This window comes from Engystomops pustulosus, chromosome 4 (assembly GCF_040894005.1).
Source record: "Engystomops pustulosus chromosome 4, aEngPut4.maternal, whole genome shotgun sequence".
Lineage (NCBI taxonomy): Eukaryota > Metazoa > Chordata > Amphibia > Anura > Leptodactylidae > Engystomops > Engystomops pustulosus.
Window position 1 is genome coordinate 79407684 of NC_092414.1, and position 14703 is coordinate 79422386.

General features: G+C 43.9%; 1 protein-coding gene across 3 annotated transcripts in view; it reads left to right on the forward strand.

Moving 5' to 3' along the window:
• LOC140126705 (dynein axonemal heavy chain 3-like) overlaps positions 1 to 14703 on the forward strand; it is an 883215-nt gene that overhangs the window by 611585 nt on the left and 256927 nt on the right. For all 3 annotated transcript variants that reach the window (XM_072146467.1, XM_072146468.1, XM_072146466.1), the window contains exon 51: positions 12273 to 12464. In XM_072146467.1, the coding sequence (XP_072002568.1) occupies positions 12273 to 12464 (192 nt within the window). The remainder of the gene's footprint in view (positions 1 to 12272; positions 12465 to 14703) is intronic.

Below are 14703 nucleotides of genomic sequence, written 5' to 3' on the forward strand. Positions count from 1 at the left end.
TATAATATATTATATTTTATGTATTTATTTATTTATTTTTATCAAATCTTTATTTCCAAAATTTTAAAATACAAATCATTAATACAAATTAAATATTTACTTTTATACCATTCCCATACAGCATACAAAAAAGAAAAATAAATATCAGGTGTTGCTGTCAGTGAATAGCATGCACAAATATCAAGATTTTAAATGTACTCCTGTCAGTGAATAGCATGCACTATTAACTAGATTGTAAATAGAGATGAGCGAGCACTAAAATGCTCGGGTACTCGTTATTCGAGACGAACTTTTCCCGATGCTCGAGTGCTCGTCTCGAATAACGAACCCCATTGAAGTCAATGGGAGACTCGAGCATTTTTCAAGGGGACCAAGGCTCTGCACAGGGAAGCTTGGCCAAACACCTGGGAACCTCAGAAAAGGATGGAAACACCACGGAAATGGACAGGAAACAGCAGGGGCAGCATGCATGGATGCCTCTGAGGCTGCTTAATCGCACCATTATGCCAAAATTATGGGCAACAGCATGGCCATGACAGAGTGACAGAATGAAGCTAGATAGCATCTAAAACATGCAATAATTGACCCTGACACTATAGGGGACGGCATGCAGAGGCAGCGGCAGCAGGCTAGAGAGTGGCATGGCGACATACCCTAAATGGACTCAGGCTTCAAACCAATGGGTGGCAGAGAGGAACCAAAGGAGGTGAGCAAGAAGCGCTCAAATAATATCGGTACATGATAAAAGTTTGCCAGTATATTTTGTGGATTACACAGCAGGGTGGCGACAAAGTTAACATGGAAGCCATGAAAACAACCCAAAATTCTGCCTGACACAGCTCGTTTGATAAGGGGACCATGTATGGAGGCAGTGAACTAGTAGTAGATTAAAGGTTCTGCAGTTAAAACTATGTTAGTTGGATCTTGGCATGGAGTTGGCGCTCCGCTGCCAGGCGAGCTTTCGCCAATCCAAGCCCCTGTCTCTAGGCTACTCCCCAAACAGCACTTCTAAGAACCTTTTGTATAAGATCAAGTGTAGTAGCGTTCTTATAAGTTTAGGATATGGCGGGTGAGGGGAATGTAAACAGATGCGCAAGAAGCGCTGAAATAATATTGGTAAATGATAAAAGTTTATTAGTATATTTTGTGGATAACACAGCTGGGTGGCGACAAAGTTAACAACTTTGATGTGGAATCCATGAAAACAACCCAAATTTCTGCCTGACACACCTCGTTTGATAAAGGGACGATGTATGGAGGCAGCTATATGGACGACTTTTGGAGGTAGCAATGGAGACAACATGTGGAGGCTGCTATGGAGACAATTTAATTTGGATAGTGCCTGTATGTGGCAGTCCCAAAAATTTTTCAAACCAGAGGAGCAGGTAGGTGGCCCTCCAGAAAAATAGAATAGATTGAGTGCCTGTATGTGGCAGTCCCAAAAAGTTTTCAAACCAGAGGAGCAGGTAGGTGGCCCTCCAGAAAAATTGAATAGATTGAGTGCCTGTATGTGGCAGTCCCAAAAAGTTTTCAAACCAGAGGAGCAGGTAGGTGGCCCTCCAGAAAAATTGAATAGATTGAGTGCCTGTATGTGGCAGTCCCAAAAAGTTTTCAAACCAGAGGAGCAGGTAGGTGGCCCTCCAGAAAAATTGAATAGATTGAGTGCCTGTATGTGGCAGTCCCAAAAAGTTTTCAAACCAGAGGAGCAGGTAGGTGGCCCTCCAGAAAAATTGAATAGATTGAGTGCCTGTATGTGGCAGTCCCAAAAAGTTTTCAAACCAGAGGAGCAGGTAGGTGGCCCTCCAGAAAAATTGAATAGATTGAGTGCCTGTATGTGGCAGTCCCAAAAAGTTTTCAAACCAGAGGAGCAGGTAGGTGGCCCTCCAGAAAAATTGAATAGATTGAGTGCCTGTATGTGGCAGTCCCAAAAAGTTTTCAAACCAGAGGAGCAGGTAGGTGGCCCTCCAGAAAAATTGAATAGATTGAGTGCCTGTATGTGGCAGTCCCAAAAAGTTTTCAAACCAGAGGAGCAGGTAGGTGGCCCTCCAGAAAAATAGAATAGATTGAGTGCCTGTATGTGGCAGTCCCAAAAAGTTTTCAAACCAGAGGAGCAGGTAGGTGGCCCTCCAGAAAAATGGAATCGATTGAGTGCCTGTATGTGGCAGTCCCAAAAAGTTTTCAAACCAGAAGAGCAGGTAGGTGGCCCTCCAGAAAAATAGAATAGATTGAGTGCCTGTATGTGGCACTCCCAAAAATTGTTTAAAACAGAGGAACGGGTCGGTGGCCCTCCAGAAAAATTGAATAGATTGAGTGCCTGTATGTGGCACTCCCAAAAATTGTTTAAAACAGAGGACCGGGTCGGTGGCCCTCCAGAAAAATTAAATGCATAAAGTACTATAGCAAGAGCCAGTGGGCCCTGTCAAAAAATAGCCAGTTTCCTCTGCTTTACTGTACAAAGAGGAGGAGAAGGAGGAAAATGAGGAGGAGGAGGAGTGGATCAATTATTCAGGTTGAGCTTCCTTCACCTGGTGGAGATTGGAAATTATGAGAAATCCAGGCTTTATTCATCTTAATAAGCGTCAGCCTGTCAGCGCTGTCAGTCGACAGGCGTGTACGCTTATCGGTGATGATGCCACCAGCTGCACTGAAAACCCGCTCGGACAAGACGCTAGCGGCAGGGCAGGCAAGAACCTCCAAGGCGTACAGCGCCAGTTCGTGCCACATGTCCAGCTTTGAAACCCAGTAGTTGTAGGGAGCTGTGTGATCATTTAGGACGATGGTATGGTCAGCTACGTACTCCCTCACCATCTTTCTGTAAAGATCAGCTCTACTCTGCCGAGACTGGGGACAGGTGACAGTGTCTTGCTGGGGTGACATAAAGCTGGCAAAAGCCTTGTAAAGTGTACCCTTGCCAGTGCTGGACAAGCTGCCTGCTCGCCTACTCTCCCTCGCTACTTGTCCCGCAGAACTACGCACTCTGCCGCTAGCGCTGTCAGAAGGGAAATACTGTTTCAGCTTGTGCACCAGGGCCTGCTGGTATTCATGCATTCTCACACTCCTTTCCTCTGCAGGGATGAGAGTGGAAAGATTTTGCTTGTACCATGGGTCCAGGAGAGTGAACACCCAGTAATCGGTGCTGGAATAAATTCTTTGAACGCGAGGGTCACGGGATAGGCAGCCTAGCATGAAATCTGCCATATGCGCCAGAGTACCAACGCGTAAGAATTCACTCCCCTCACTGGCCTGACTGTCCATTTCCTCCTCCTCCAACTCCTCCAACTCCTCTTCTTCTGCCCATACACGCTGAACAGTAAAGGACTCAACAATGGTCCCCTCTTGTGTCTCGCCAACATTCTCCTCCTCTTCCTCCTCATCCTCCTCCACCTCCACCTCCTCCGATATGCGCTGAGAAACAGACCTAAGGGTGCTTTGGCTATCAACAAGGGAATCTTCTTCCCCCGTCTCTTGTGACGAGCGCAAAGCTTCCGACTTCATGCTGATCAGAGAGTTTTTCAACAGGCCAAGCAGCGGGATGGTGAGGCTGATGATGGCGGCATCGCCACTGACCATCTCTGTTGACTCCTCAAAGTTACTCAGCACCTGACAGATATCAGACATCCACGTCCACTCCTCATTGTAGACTTGAGGAAGCTGACTGACCTGACTACCAGTTCTGGTGGAAGTTGACATCTGGCAGTCTACAATGGCTCGGCGCTGCTGGTAAACTCTGGATAACATGGTCAGTGTTGAATTCCACCTCGTGGGCACGTCGCACAACAGTCGGTGAGCGGGCAGTTGGAGGCGGCGCCGCGCTGCCCTGAGAGTGGCAGCATCTGTGCTGGACTTCCTGAAATGCGCACAGATGCGGCGCACCTTCGTGAGCAAATCTGACAGATTGGGGTATGTCTTGAGGAAACGCTGAACTATCAGATTTAACACATGGGCCAGGCATGGCACATGTGTCAGTCTGCCGAGTTGCAGAGCCGCCACCAGGTTACGGCCGTTGTCACACACAACCATGCCTGGCTTCAGGTTCAGCGGTGCCAGCCACAGATCAGTCTGCGCCGTGATGCCCTGTAATAGCTCTTGGGCGGTGTGCCTTTTATCGCCTAGGCTCAGCAGTTTGAGCACCGCCTGCTGTCGCTTAGCAACGGCACTGCTGCTGTGCCTAGAGCTACCGACTGATGGCGCCGTGCCCACGGATGGTAGTTCGGAGGAGGAGGTGGAGGAGGGGTGGGAGGAGGAGGAGGCATAGTAGGCCTGAAACACCTGGACCGAGGTAGGCCCCGCAATCCTCGGCGTCGGCAGTATATGACCAGCCCCAGGGTCAGACTCGGTCCCAGTCTCCACCAAGTTAACCCAATGTGCCGTCAGCGATATATAGTGGCCCTGCCGGCAGCACTCGTCCACGTGTCCGTGGTCAGGTGGACCTTGTCAGAAACGGCGTTGGTCAGGGCACGGGTGATGTTGTCTGACACGTGCTGGTGCAGGGCTGGGACGGCACATCGGGAAAAGTAGTGGCGGCTGGGGACCGAATACCGAGGGGCGGCCGCCGCCATGAGGTTGCGAAAGGCCTCGGTCTCTACTAGCCTATAGGGCAGCATCTCCAGGCTAAGCAATCTGGAGATGTGCACATTAAGGGCTTGGGCGTGCGGGTGGGTTGCACTATATTTGCGTTTCCGCTCCAGCGTCTGGGGTATGGAGAGCTGAACGCTGGTGGATGCTGTGGAGGATCGTGGAGGCGACGATGGGGTTTTTGTGGCAGGGTCCTGGGCAGGGGGCTGACTATCAGCTGACACAGGGGAAGGAGCAGTGGTGTGCACGGCCGGAGGTGAACGGGCTTGTTGCCACTGAGTGGGGTGTTTAGCATTCATATGCCTGCGCATACTGGTGGTAGTTAAGCTAGTAGTGGTGGAACCCCTGCTGAGCCTGGTTTGGCAAATGTTGCACACCACAGTCCGTCGGTCATCCGGTGTTTCCTTAAAGAACCTCCAGACTTCTGAAGATCTAGCCCTCGCCGCAAGAGCCCTCGCCACGGGAGCTTCACTAGTTGACACATTTGGCGCTGATGCACCAGCTCTGGCCCTGCCTCTCCGTCTGGCCCCACCACTGCCTCTTCCAACCTGTTCTGGTCGAGGACTCTCCTCCGTCTCAGAAGCACTGTGTTCACCCGGCCTCTCAACCCAGCTTGGGTCTGTCACCTCATCATCCTCCGATCCCTCAGTCTGCTCCCCCCTCGGACTTCCTGCCCTGACAACAACTTCCCCACTGTCTGACAACCGTGTCTCCTCATCGTCGGACACCTCTTTACACACTTCCACTACGTCAAGAAGGTCATCATCACCCACAGACTGTGACTGGTGGAAAACCTGGGCATCGGAAAATTGCTCAGCAGCAACCGGACAAGTGGTTTGTGACTGTGGGAAGGGTCCAGAAAACAGTTCCTCAGAGTATGCCGGTTCAAATGCCAAATTTTCCTGGGAGGGGGCAGACTGGGGGGGAGGAGGCTGAGGTGCAGGAGCTGGAGGAGTGGCGATTTCGGTGACATGGGTGGACTGCGTGGAAGACTGACTGGTGGACAAATTGCTCGAAGCATTGTCAGCAATCCACGACATCACCTGTTCGCACTGTTCTGGCCTCAACAGTGCTCTACCACGAGTCCCAGTAACTTCAGACATGAACCTAGGGAGTGTAGCTCTGCGGCGTTCCCCTGCTCCCTCATAAGCAGGTGGTGTCTCACCCCGGCCAGGACCACGGCCTCTGACCCCTGCAGTAGTTGGACGCCCACGTCCCCGCCCTCGTCCTCTACCCCTAGCCCTCGGGTTAAACATTTTTAAAATGAGAGTTATAGCTTTAATTTTTTTTTAACTTTTTTTTGTGTTTTTTTTTTTTTTGTGTTTTTGAGTTTTTAAAACCAAACAATGCTATCCTATTGCTATGGCTATTTTCTAGCCAAGTATGAAAGCACACTACTATGCCAGATGAGATGACACCGAGTTATTAAACAAAATAAACGTAAAATAAAAAAGGACAAATGGCAGACTGTGCCTAATTGAAATCCAACCCCTACTAAATTTTCCCACTTCGGTCTTTGCAATGGATATGTGCGTCACTAAGCGCAAAACACAGCGGTCGCAAGTCTCACTACAAATTGCTGACAATTGGCTAGTAGATGCACTGCAGCAAGTACAGCCACCAGCAGATCAACCAGAAATCAAATATATAACGCTACTGTAGGCGTAAGCCGTTTGGATTCTCCTATGGCTATTTTCTAGCCAAGTATGAAAGCACACTACTATGCCAGATGAGATGACGCTGAGTTATTAAACAAAATAAACGTAAAATAAAAAAGGACAAATGGCAGACTGTGCCTAATTGAAATCCAACCCCTACTAAATTTTCCCACTTCGGTCTTTGCAATGGATATGTGCGTCACTAAGCGCAAAACACAGCGGTCGCAAGTCTCACTACAAATTGCTCACAATTGGCTAGTAGATGCACTGCAGCAAGTACAGCCACCAGCAGATCAACCAGAAATCAAATATATAACGCTACTGTATGCGTAAGCCGTTTGGATTCTCCTATGGCTATTTTCTAGCCAAGTATGAAAGCACACTACTATGCCAGATGAGATGACGCTGAGTTATTAAACAAAATAAACGTAAAATAAAAAAGGACAAATGGCAGACTGTGCCTAATTGAAATCCAACCCCTACTAAATTTTCCCACTTCGGTCTTTGCAATGGATATGTGCGTCACTAAGCGCAAAACACAGCGGTCGCAAGTCTCACTACAAATTGCTCACAATTGGCTAGTAGATGCACTGCAGCAAGTACAGCCACCAGCAGATCAACCAGAAATCAAATATATAACGCTACTGTAGGCGTAAGCCGTTTGGATTCTCCTATGGCTATTTTCTAGCCAAGTATGAAAGCACACTACTATGCCAGATGAGATGACGCTGAGTTATTAAACAAAATAAACGTAAAATAAAAAAGGACAAATGGCAGACTGTGCCTAATTGAAATCCAACCCCTACTAAATTTTCCCACTTCGGTCTTTGCAATGGATATGTGCGTCACTAAGCGCAAAACACAGCGGTCGCAAGTCTCACTACAAATTGCTGACAATTGGCTAGTAGATGCACTGCAGCAAGTACAGCCACCAGCAGATCAACCAGAAATCAAATATATAACGCTACTGTAGGCGTAAGCCGTTTGGATTCTCCTATGGCTATTTTCTAGCCAAGTATGAAAGCACACTACTATGCCAGATGAGATGACGCTGAGTTATTAAACAAAATAAACGTAAAATAAAAAAGGACAAATGGCAGACTGTGCCTAATTGAAATCCAACCCCTACTAAATTTTCCCACTTCGGTCTTTGCAATGGATATGTGCGTCACTAAGCGCAAAACACAGCGGTCGCAAGTCTCACTACAAATTGCTGACAATTGGCTAGTAGATGCACTGCAGCAAGTACAGCCACCAGCAGATCAACCAGAAATCAAATATATAACGCTACTGTAGGCGTAAGCCGTTTGGATTCTCCTATGGCTATTTTCTAGCCAAGTATGAAAGCACACTACTATGCCAGATGAGATGACGCTGAGTTATTAAACAAAATAAACGTAAAATAAAAAAGGACAAATGGCAGACTGTGCCTAATTGAAATCCAACCCCTACTAAATTTTCCCACTTCGGTCTTTGCAATGGATATGTGCGTCACTAAGCGCAAAACACAGCGGTCGCAAGTCTCACTACAAATTGCTCACAATTGGCTAGTAGATGCACTGCAGCAAGTACAGCCACCAGCAGATCAACCAGAAATCAAATATATAACGCTACTGTAGGCGTAAGCCGTTTGGATTCTCCTATGGCTATTTTCTAGCCAAGTATGAAAGCACACTACTATGCCAGATGAGATGACACTGAGTTATTAAACAAAATAAACGTAAAATAAAAAAGGAAAAATGGCAGACTGTGCCTAATTGAAATCCAACCCCTACTAAATTTTCCCACTTTGGTGTTTGAGGTGGATATGTGTGCCACTAAGAGCTAAACACAACGGTAGCAAGTCCCCCTGCTAATTCCTCACAAAATGGTACTAGATGCAAATAAAAAAAAAAAAAAGTAGAACGTTATTGTAGCCCTAAGAAGGGCTGTTGGGTTCTTGGAGAATCACTCCTGCCTAACAGTAAGCTAATAGAACACCCTAACGCTTTCCCTGACCAGCAGCAGCTCTCTCCCTAGCGGCATCCAGACACAGAATGATCCGAGCAGCGCGGGCAGCGGCTAGTCTATCCCAGGGTCACCTGATCTGGCCAGCCAACCACTGCTATCGACGTGTAAGGGTACCACGTCATGCTGGGTGGAGTGCAGAGTCTCCTGGCTTGTGATTGGCTCTGTTTCTGGCCGCCAAAAAGCAAAACGGCGGGAGCTGCCATTTTCTCGAGCGGGCGAAGTATTCGTCCGAGCAACGAGCAGTTTCGAGTACGCTAATGCTCGAACGAGCATCAAGCTCGGACGAGCATGTTCGCTCATCTCTAATTGTAAAGTTGCTCCTGTCAATGAATAGCATTCGGTAATAACTAGATTGTAAAGGTGCTTCTGTCAGTGAATAGCATGCACTGATAACTAAATTGTAAAGGTGCTCCTGTCAGTGAATAGCATGCACTATTAACTAGATTGTAAAGTTGCTCCTGTCAATGAATAGCATTCGGTAATAACTAGATTGTAAAGGTGCTCCTGTCAGTGAATAGCATGCAATAATACCTAGATTGTAAAGGTGCTCCTGTCAGTGAATAGCATGCCTCAATACCAATATTGTAAAGCTGGCGTTGCCAGTGAATAGCTTGTAGGGAAACCTGGATTGTAAAGATGCTCCTTCTATTGAATAGAGTATATTTATACCTAGCTTGTAATGGTGCTCCTGTCAGTGAATAGTGTGCACTAAAACCTACATTGTAAAGGTGTTGCTGTCAGCGCATAGCATGCAGTAATACATAGATCATAAAGGTGCTTTAGTCAGTGAATAGAATGCATTATTACCTAGATTGTAAAAGTGCAGTTCCTTCAATCAATAGTGTGCACTAATGCCTAGATCATAAAGGTACTGTTGCTGGTAGTGATGGAGCTAGTGCTACAGGGAGGAGACATGTTCTGTCTCTGCCTGCTCCAAGTTCAAGTGCAAGTGGACACCAGGGTTTGCAGCATGTCCTGGTAGACAACACAAAGTTCAGAAATTTTTCAATTTCCATGGTAAACAGTACCTCAACCATGGGATTATATTCACCATTCTCATCCTCAGTTGGAATTGCAGAGCCCTCCATCTAACCCCATTCAAAGTAGCAAAGCTGTTTCAGCCACAAGTCTTGGATGACTCTTCGAGCTGGTATCCCAGCCTTGCTTCAGTGGCAAATAAAGATTCCCAAGAACCTTTTTAGGAGTATGAGAGTGTAGATGGGGGGCCTTTAGAATATATATATGGTGAAAATGAAACACAACTGCCAATGGCTGTGGTTTCCTGCCAGGTAAAGACATAGAAGGACAGCAGTGAGGGCTCGGTGGTAGAAGTGAGGGGTGATGATGACCAGACATTGAATGGAAGGAAGTGATACTGTGGACAAAGGGATAGTGGTCGGGATGCCCTGGATAGCTGGCAGAATGAGCAAAAGTGTGGCAAGGTGCAGCCTGTAGCCACATTGTGATACCAGCCCATAAAGTATCTTTTACAATACAAGCACCTCATGTATAACCAGACACATGCAGAGTAAACATGCAGTGGTGGAGACACCTAAGGCTCTCCATGCTGCTTCAGTTGACTCAACCTGTACCAGCACCTTGCCTGACCACATCATCCATTCAGCTCTACATTTTCCAAATAATGGAGAGAAAAGAGAAGTTTAGCCCATTGTATGCACAAGCTCTGGCCCTGAATAGGAGAATTTCAAAATGGCTGGCCTTTGAAATGCTCCCATTCAGGCTGGTTGAGATAGGCAGCTGTAAAACTCTGATGACGGTGGCTGTCTGACTTTAACTTGAATTTTAATTTTACCCGTTCTTGCAATTTCAACTTGAATTTTCAAATTCTGTATTCCTGGGACTTGAACTGTTTGAATTCCAAATTCCTGGTACATCACTTCTCGGAACTTGAAATTCTGACAGTCCACATTACTAGAGTTTTAAAATGCAGTGAGAGGCAGCATGTCTTGTTTTTCAACTTCCACTTAAATCTTTTTTGTAGATAACTGGGTCTAAACATGCCTTTAGCCGCAGTGAGAGGAAGGCTTTATTGTTTTCCCATTGCTTCTTTTACCGCAAGAAGTAGAACTCGGTCTGAACACCAAGAGCAATTGCATGAGCTGTGATTTTTTTTTACAGATTTTCTCTTTGTTTATTTTTTTATTTTATGTTATTATTTTACACACTTTCCCTAACCCATTTTGTTATTTCCACCATTTTCACCCCTTTACCACTTACTACCCCCATTTTACAGCGATTTTTGGGTGTTAAAAATTCAGATCCCCATTTACTTCAATTGGGGTTTGTGTTCAGATGAATGGTTAACCTGAAGTCTGGACTTCTGTGAAATTCAGACATATCCATCAAGCACAAATTTTGACCAACCTGCTCATCTCAATATTAACTTTTTTTAAGCTTCCAGTAATGCTTGTGTATATACTTGCAGGTTCAGATCTTGGCAAATCTTAAAATAAGAGCTTTTACAGAAAAGGTCAATATTTTGCTTGATACAAATAATATTTTTGTAGGAAATATGTTCACTGTTTTACTTTCAGCAAGTAAAAAGTTCATGGCCAATTGACCAAAGTTCCCTGCCAACATCTGTGAACACCTCTGGTAATTCTGTGTATTTTGCTTTGCAAAGGTGAGAAGCAGCTGTTGGCAGAATTATTTTTGAGTTGTTGAACTTTTCACCCAATATAAGTATAATATAATATAAGCATAAGGCATGAATATTTTTGCTATAAATTGTAAATCGGTTTCATTTATGATTTTCATAGTGTAGTCATCACAATATTTGATGGGCAAAAATGTGTAGTACTATTTTATTAATGCGTAAGTTGTTAAAAGACTGAATTTATTTTAAAGAGAACCTGTCAACAGCGATCCCACCACAAACCACATAGTGAACCATTTAGATGTCATTATACATGTTCCACTGATGCCTTTATCCATGGGATTAGAACCACCATTTGTCTAAAAAAAATATTTTATTGATGTCCTCTGCTCCAGTTATTTAGACAGGGAGCTGCCATATACAGTCAAGCTGCCCTGCCTCCTCACTTGATACTGACAATGGTAAACTTGCACCCCTAATGAATGTAAGTAACTTGTGACTCCCTGAAGAGAATTTCCCTTCACATAGCCAGTGTCTCTGTCAACCCTCACCTGAGGAAGTGGTTAATGATGTAGCAGAGCCAGTCACACACATCCACTGTCTCTCTCTCACACTTGCTCACCCCACCTTAAGAATTCTCTTCAGCAAGTCACATGTCTCTCTATCTCAAGGTTCCTGCAAGGCACTGCGGAGCATTTCCCACCCCCGACAATGAGTAAACAGAGTTGTATGTGTCAGAAAAATGGTCAATGGCCCCTAACTACTAATTCCATACAGGCAGAATAGTAGTAGCAGTGAGACCTGTAAGGCAGGAAGAAAGAGACAAGCTATGCAGGGGAACCATAAATATACAGGACTCACTTTCTATGACTGGAGTCATCTCAGGTGATTTGCATATAAGATTACAAACTGATTTTTAACCTTGCAGTAATGGAAAGGAATCATTGAGGGATAAGAGCCATGATTTATAAAAATATATTTTAATGAAGTTTTTAAGTGGTTAAATTAACTGCCATGTTATCTTTAAGCATTATGTACTGTATTGTTTTTCAACCGTACTTACAAATTCATAAACAAAGTAAGGGGAGTTGCTTGACAATGATTTATGTTCATGTAAAACACATAATTGGACATGTTAAAATTTAGTATGCCCCACCATTCTTTTCCTGATATCTATCATCTTAGAAGAGTTTAGCTAATCTTTACTTTATCAATGAGAAATACATTTGTAATATTTTATATCACCATTATATGGTATTAACCACCACTTTGCTGGTATCATTTACACCTATATGATAGGAGTCACTCATTAATAATGTTGTCACCAGGCTATAATTATTTAGTGGGAGATACGTTAAATTTAATGCATTAGCTATTGAGAAGTGTTACCATTGTTTTTCATAATTTTGCAGATGCGCCAGATGATACCAGCTCATGAAATACCAAGTGAGAGCACGCCATCAGACTTTTACAATAAATTTATAAATCGTATACGAAGAAACCTTCATGTTGTACTAGCATTTAGTCCGACTGGAGAAGCTTTTCGTGACCATCTTCGTTATTATTCATCTATTGTAAACTGCTGCACCATTGACTGGTTCCAGGTGAAATATAGTAGTTTGTGATTCTATACATGTACTAAACCCCCTTTGATGACTGTTCCACTTTCTAAACAATCAAATAGAACCACATAGCCCAGTAAGATTGATTCCCAAATATAGCAAGTAAACTGAAGATTTGGTATATAGGTGTTGGAGCTTTTTTGGGCAGGTTTTGCCAGCACTTTCATTAACATCTTTGGAAATGTTAGATATACTGAATGGAGTGATGGCTAAAAATGGGAACCTTTATTATTTTTGAAAAAAGTATTTGCAGACACCTATTCATTACAGAAAAGGAAATATATGTATTGGTTTGAAATATTGTGGCTAACAGAGACCCTTGTCAGCTTTGTCAGCCTGTGTAATGGGCCAGTAGATATTCCTTTTTAATGGCTAAGCCACTCAGCTATGATGTGTTGGTTTTGCTAGGTACAGCAGCAAAATCACTTCCATCCTGAGCTGTCACCCGCCTCCCCCTTCCCAGAGCAATGTCCTGTAAATGCCAACAAACTACCTCAGTCTTAGTACACCTGTACAAGAGTTAGGCAACTCCCACAACAACTAAACAACAAATTTAGTCTCTCAATTTTCTGGACTGCTATTAGAAGTTTTATCCAGATCCTACTCTTGTAACCATATGTAAAGCTATCTGCAAGAGACAAAGCAATAGAGAAAATAGCACAGAAACAACAAATTCACTGTATATGTTTAAGCAGACATACTGCAAATATATTCACAATAAATCCAAACATAGTAGTAAAGGTGGAAACAACGTTAATCCATTTGTGGCAAAATGGAGAATGTACAGTTTACGCATCCTACATGGATTCACTGAATATACAGTCAGGAAGTTTGTTCTTAGAAACATTTCTTGAGCATCCAACTGTGATCTGTTTACTTCTATGTGGAAATAAAAAGACCCAACACCTGAAGAATTTATATGAAGTTGTGTTGTATTGTGTCTAAATCTTTAAAAGAAATCAAAATCAGGCATGATAAACCAGGGATAAACCTCCTCCGGCTCCCTCAGAACTTCCCCCCTCCATGTAGCTGCTGTAATCTCACACAGTGGGAGGGAGGAAGTGCTTCAGAGCACTGTAACAGCCGTGAAGCTGCAGTAGGCTCATTAACATAATTATAAAAGAATATTTTAGAAGGAAGGGGGCCATGGATAACAAATATAAGAAGATTACCACAGTCACTGTGCCTGGAGAAAATTACACTGGTTTATGATGCTTTATTTTGATGACAGATATTTTTTAGTTAAATTTATGTTTCTGGGTATGTCTCCAAATGACCAATCAAAAAGTCATAAGGCATGGCCTTATTTACAGCTCACACTACTCTTGGCACTAAGGCTTATTACATTACATCTCCATTTATACTTCTCAACGTGATTGGCTTACTTCTGAGTCAGTGTAATAATGTTTGGTCATTCTTAATGAAAGATATCGGCTATAAAACTTTAGCTTAGCGTAATTCATCAGTTGTGATGATTTGGATAATTTAGCCATTTATTCCTGCGTTATAACAAAAGACACGGAAAGAATTTGGAAATCATTACCTTACAGTAAAAGAATATATCTGCCATACTGTAAGGTTGTATTCACATATACTATACAAGTATTAGCTACTGGGTTCCCATGGCTATATTCTATAACCCCTATACCAGGTGTTGAACCTATGGTACAGGTACCAGAGGTGGCGCTCAGACCCCTAATTATGAGCACCCAGGGTGTCAACCCAGCACAGAGTTTACCAGAAAAGACTCAAGGCCTCCTCCTGCAGTCCCAAGCAACCCAGGATGTGCCATGATAAGGGTTGTTTTAAAGCCCCACAATTTTTTCTGTTCAGTGGACTCTGAACAACAACAATCCAAATTCTCCTCCTTCTTTCTACTATATTGGTGTCATTACAATGCCAATATGATTACCAGCTGCAAGAAAGCAGGGAGCAATAAGTTACTGCTTAAATTGCAATGTTGTTTTTTGTTGTTGTGGGCACTCAGTCTGTAAAAGGTTTGGCAGCACTGCCTTATACTCTACTTTTATAGACTACTATTACTTGTTTCTACAGTCCTATGGCTTATTGCACACTGTCAGTCTCACAAACGTCTAGCCAGGTCGGATAAAAATAATAAAACAAATTCCTTCTTCTGAGGAAATATCCTTCTTGTCACCCTAGGCCCTGGCCCTTTAGAGAGCTCGTAAAGATTATGTTTCATCTAGTAGAACTATATAAA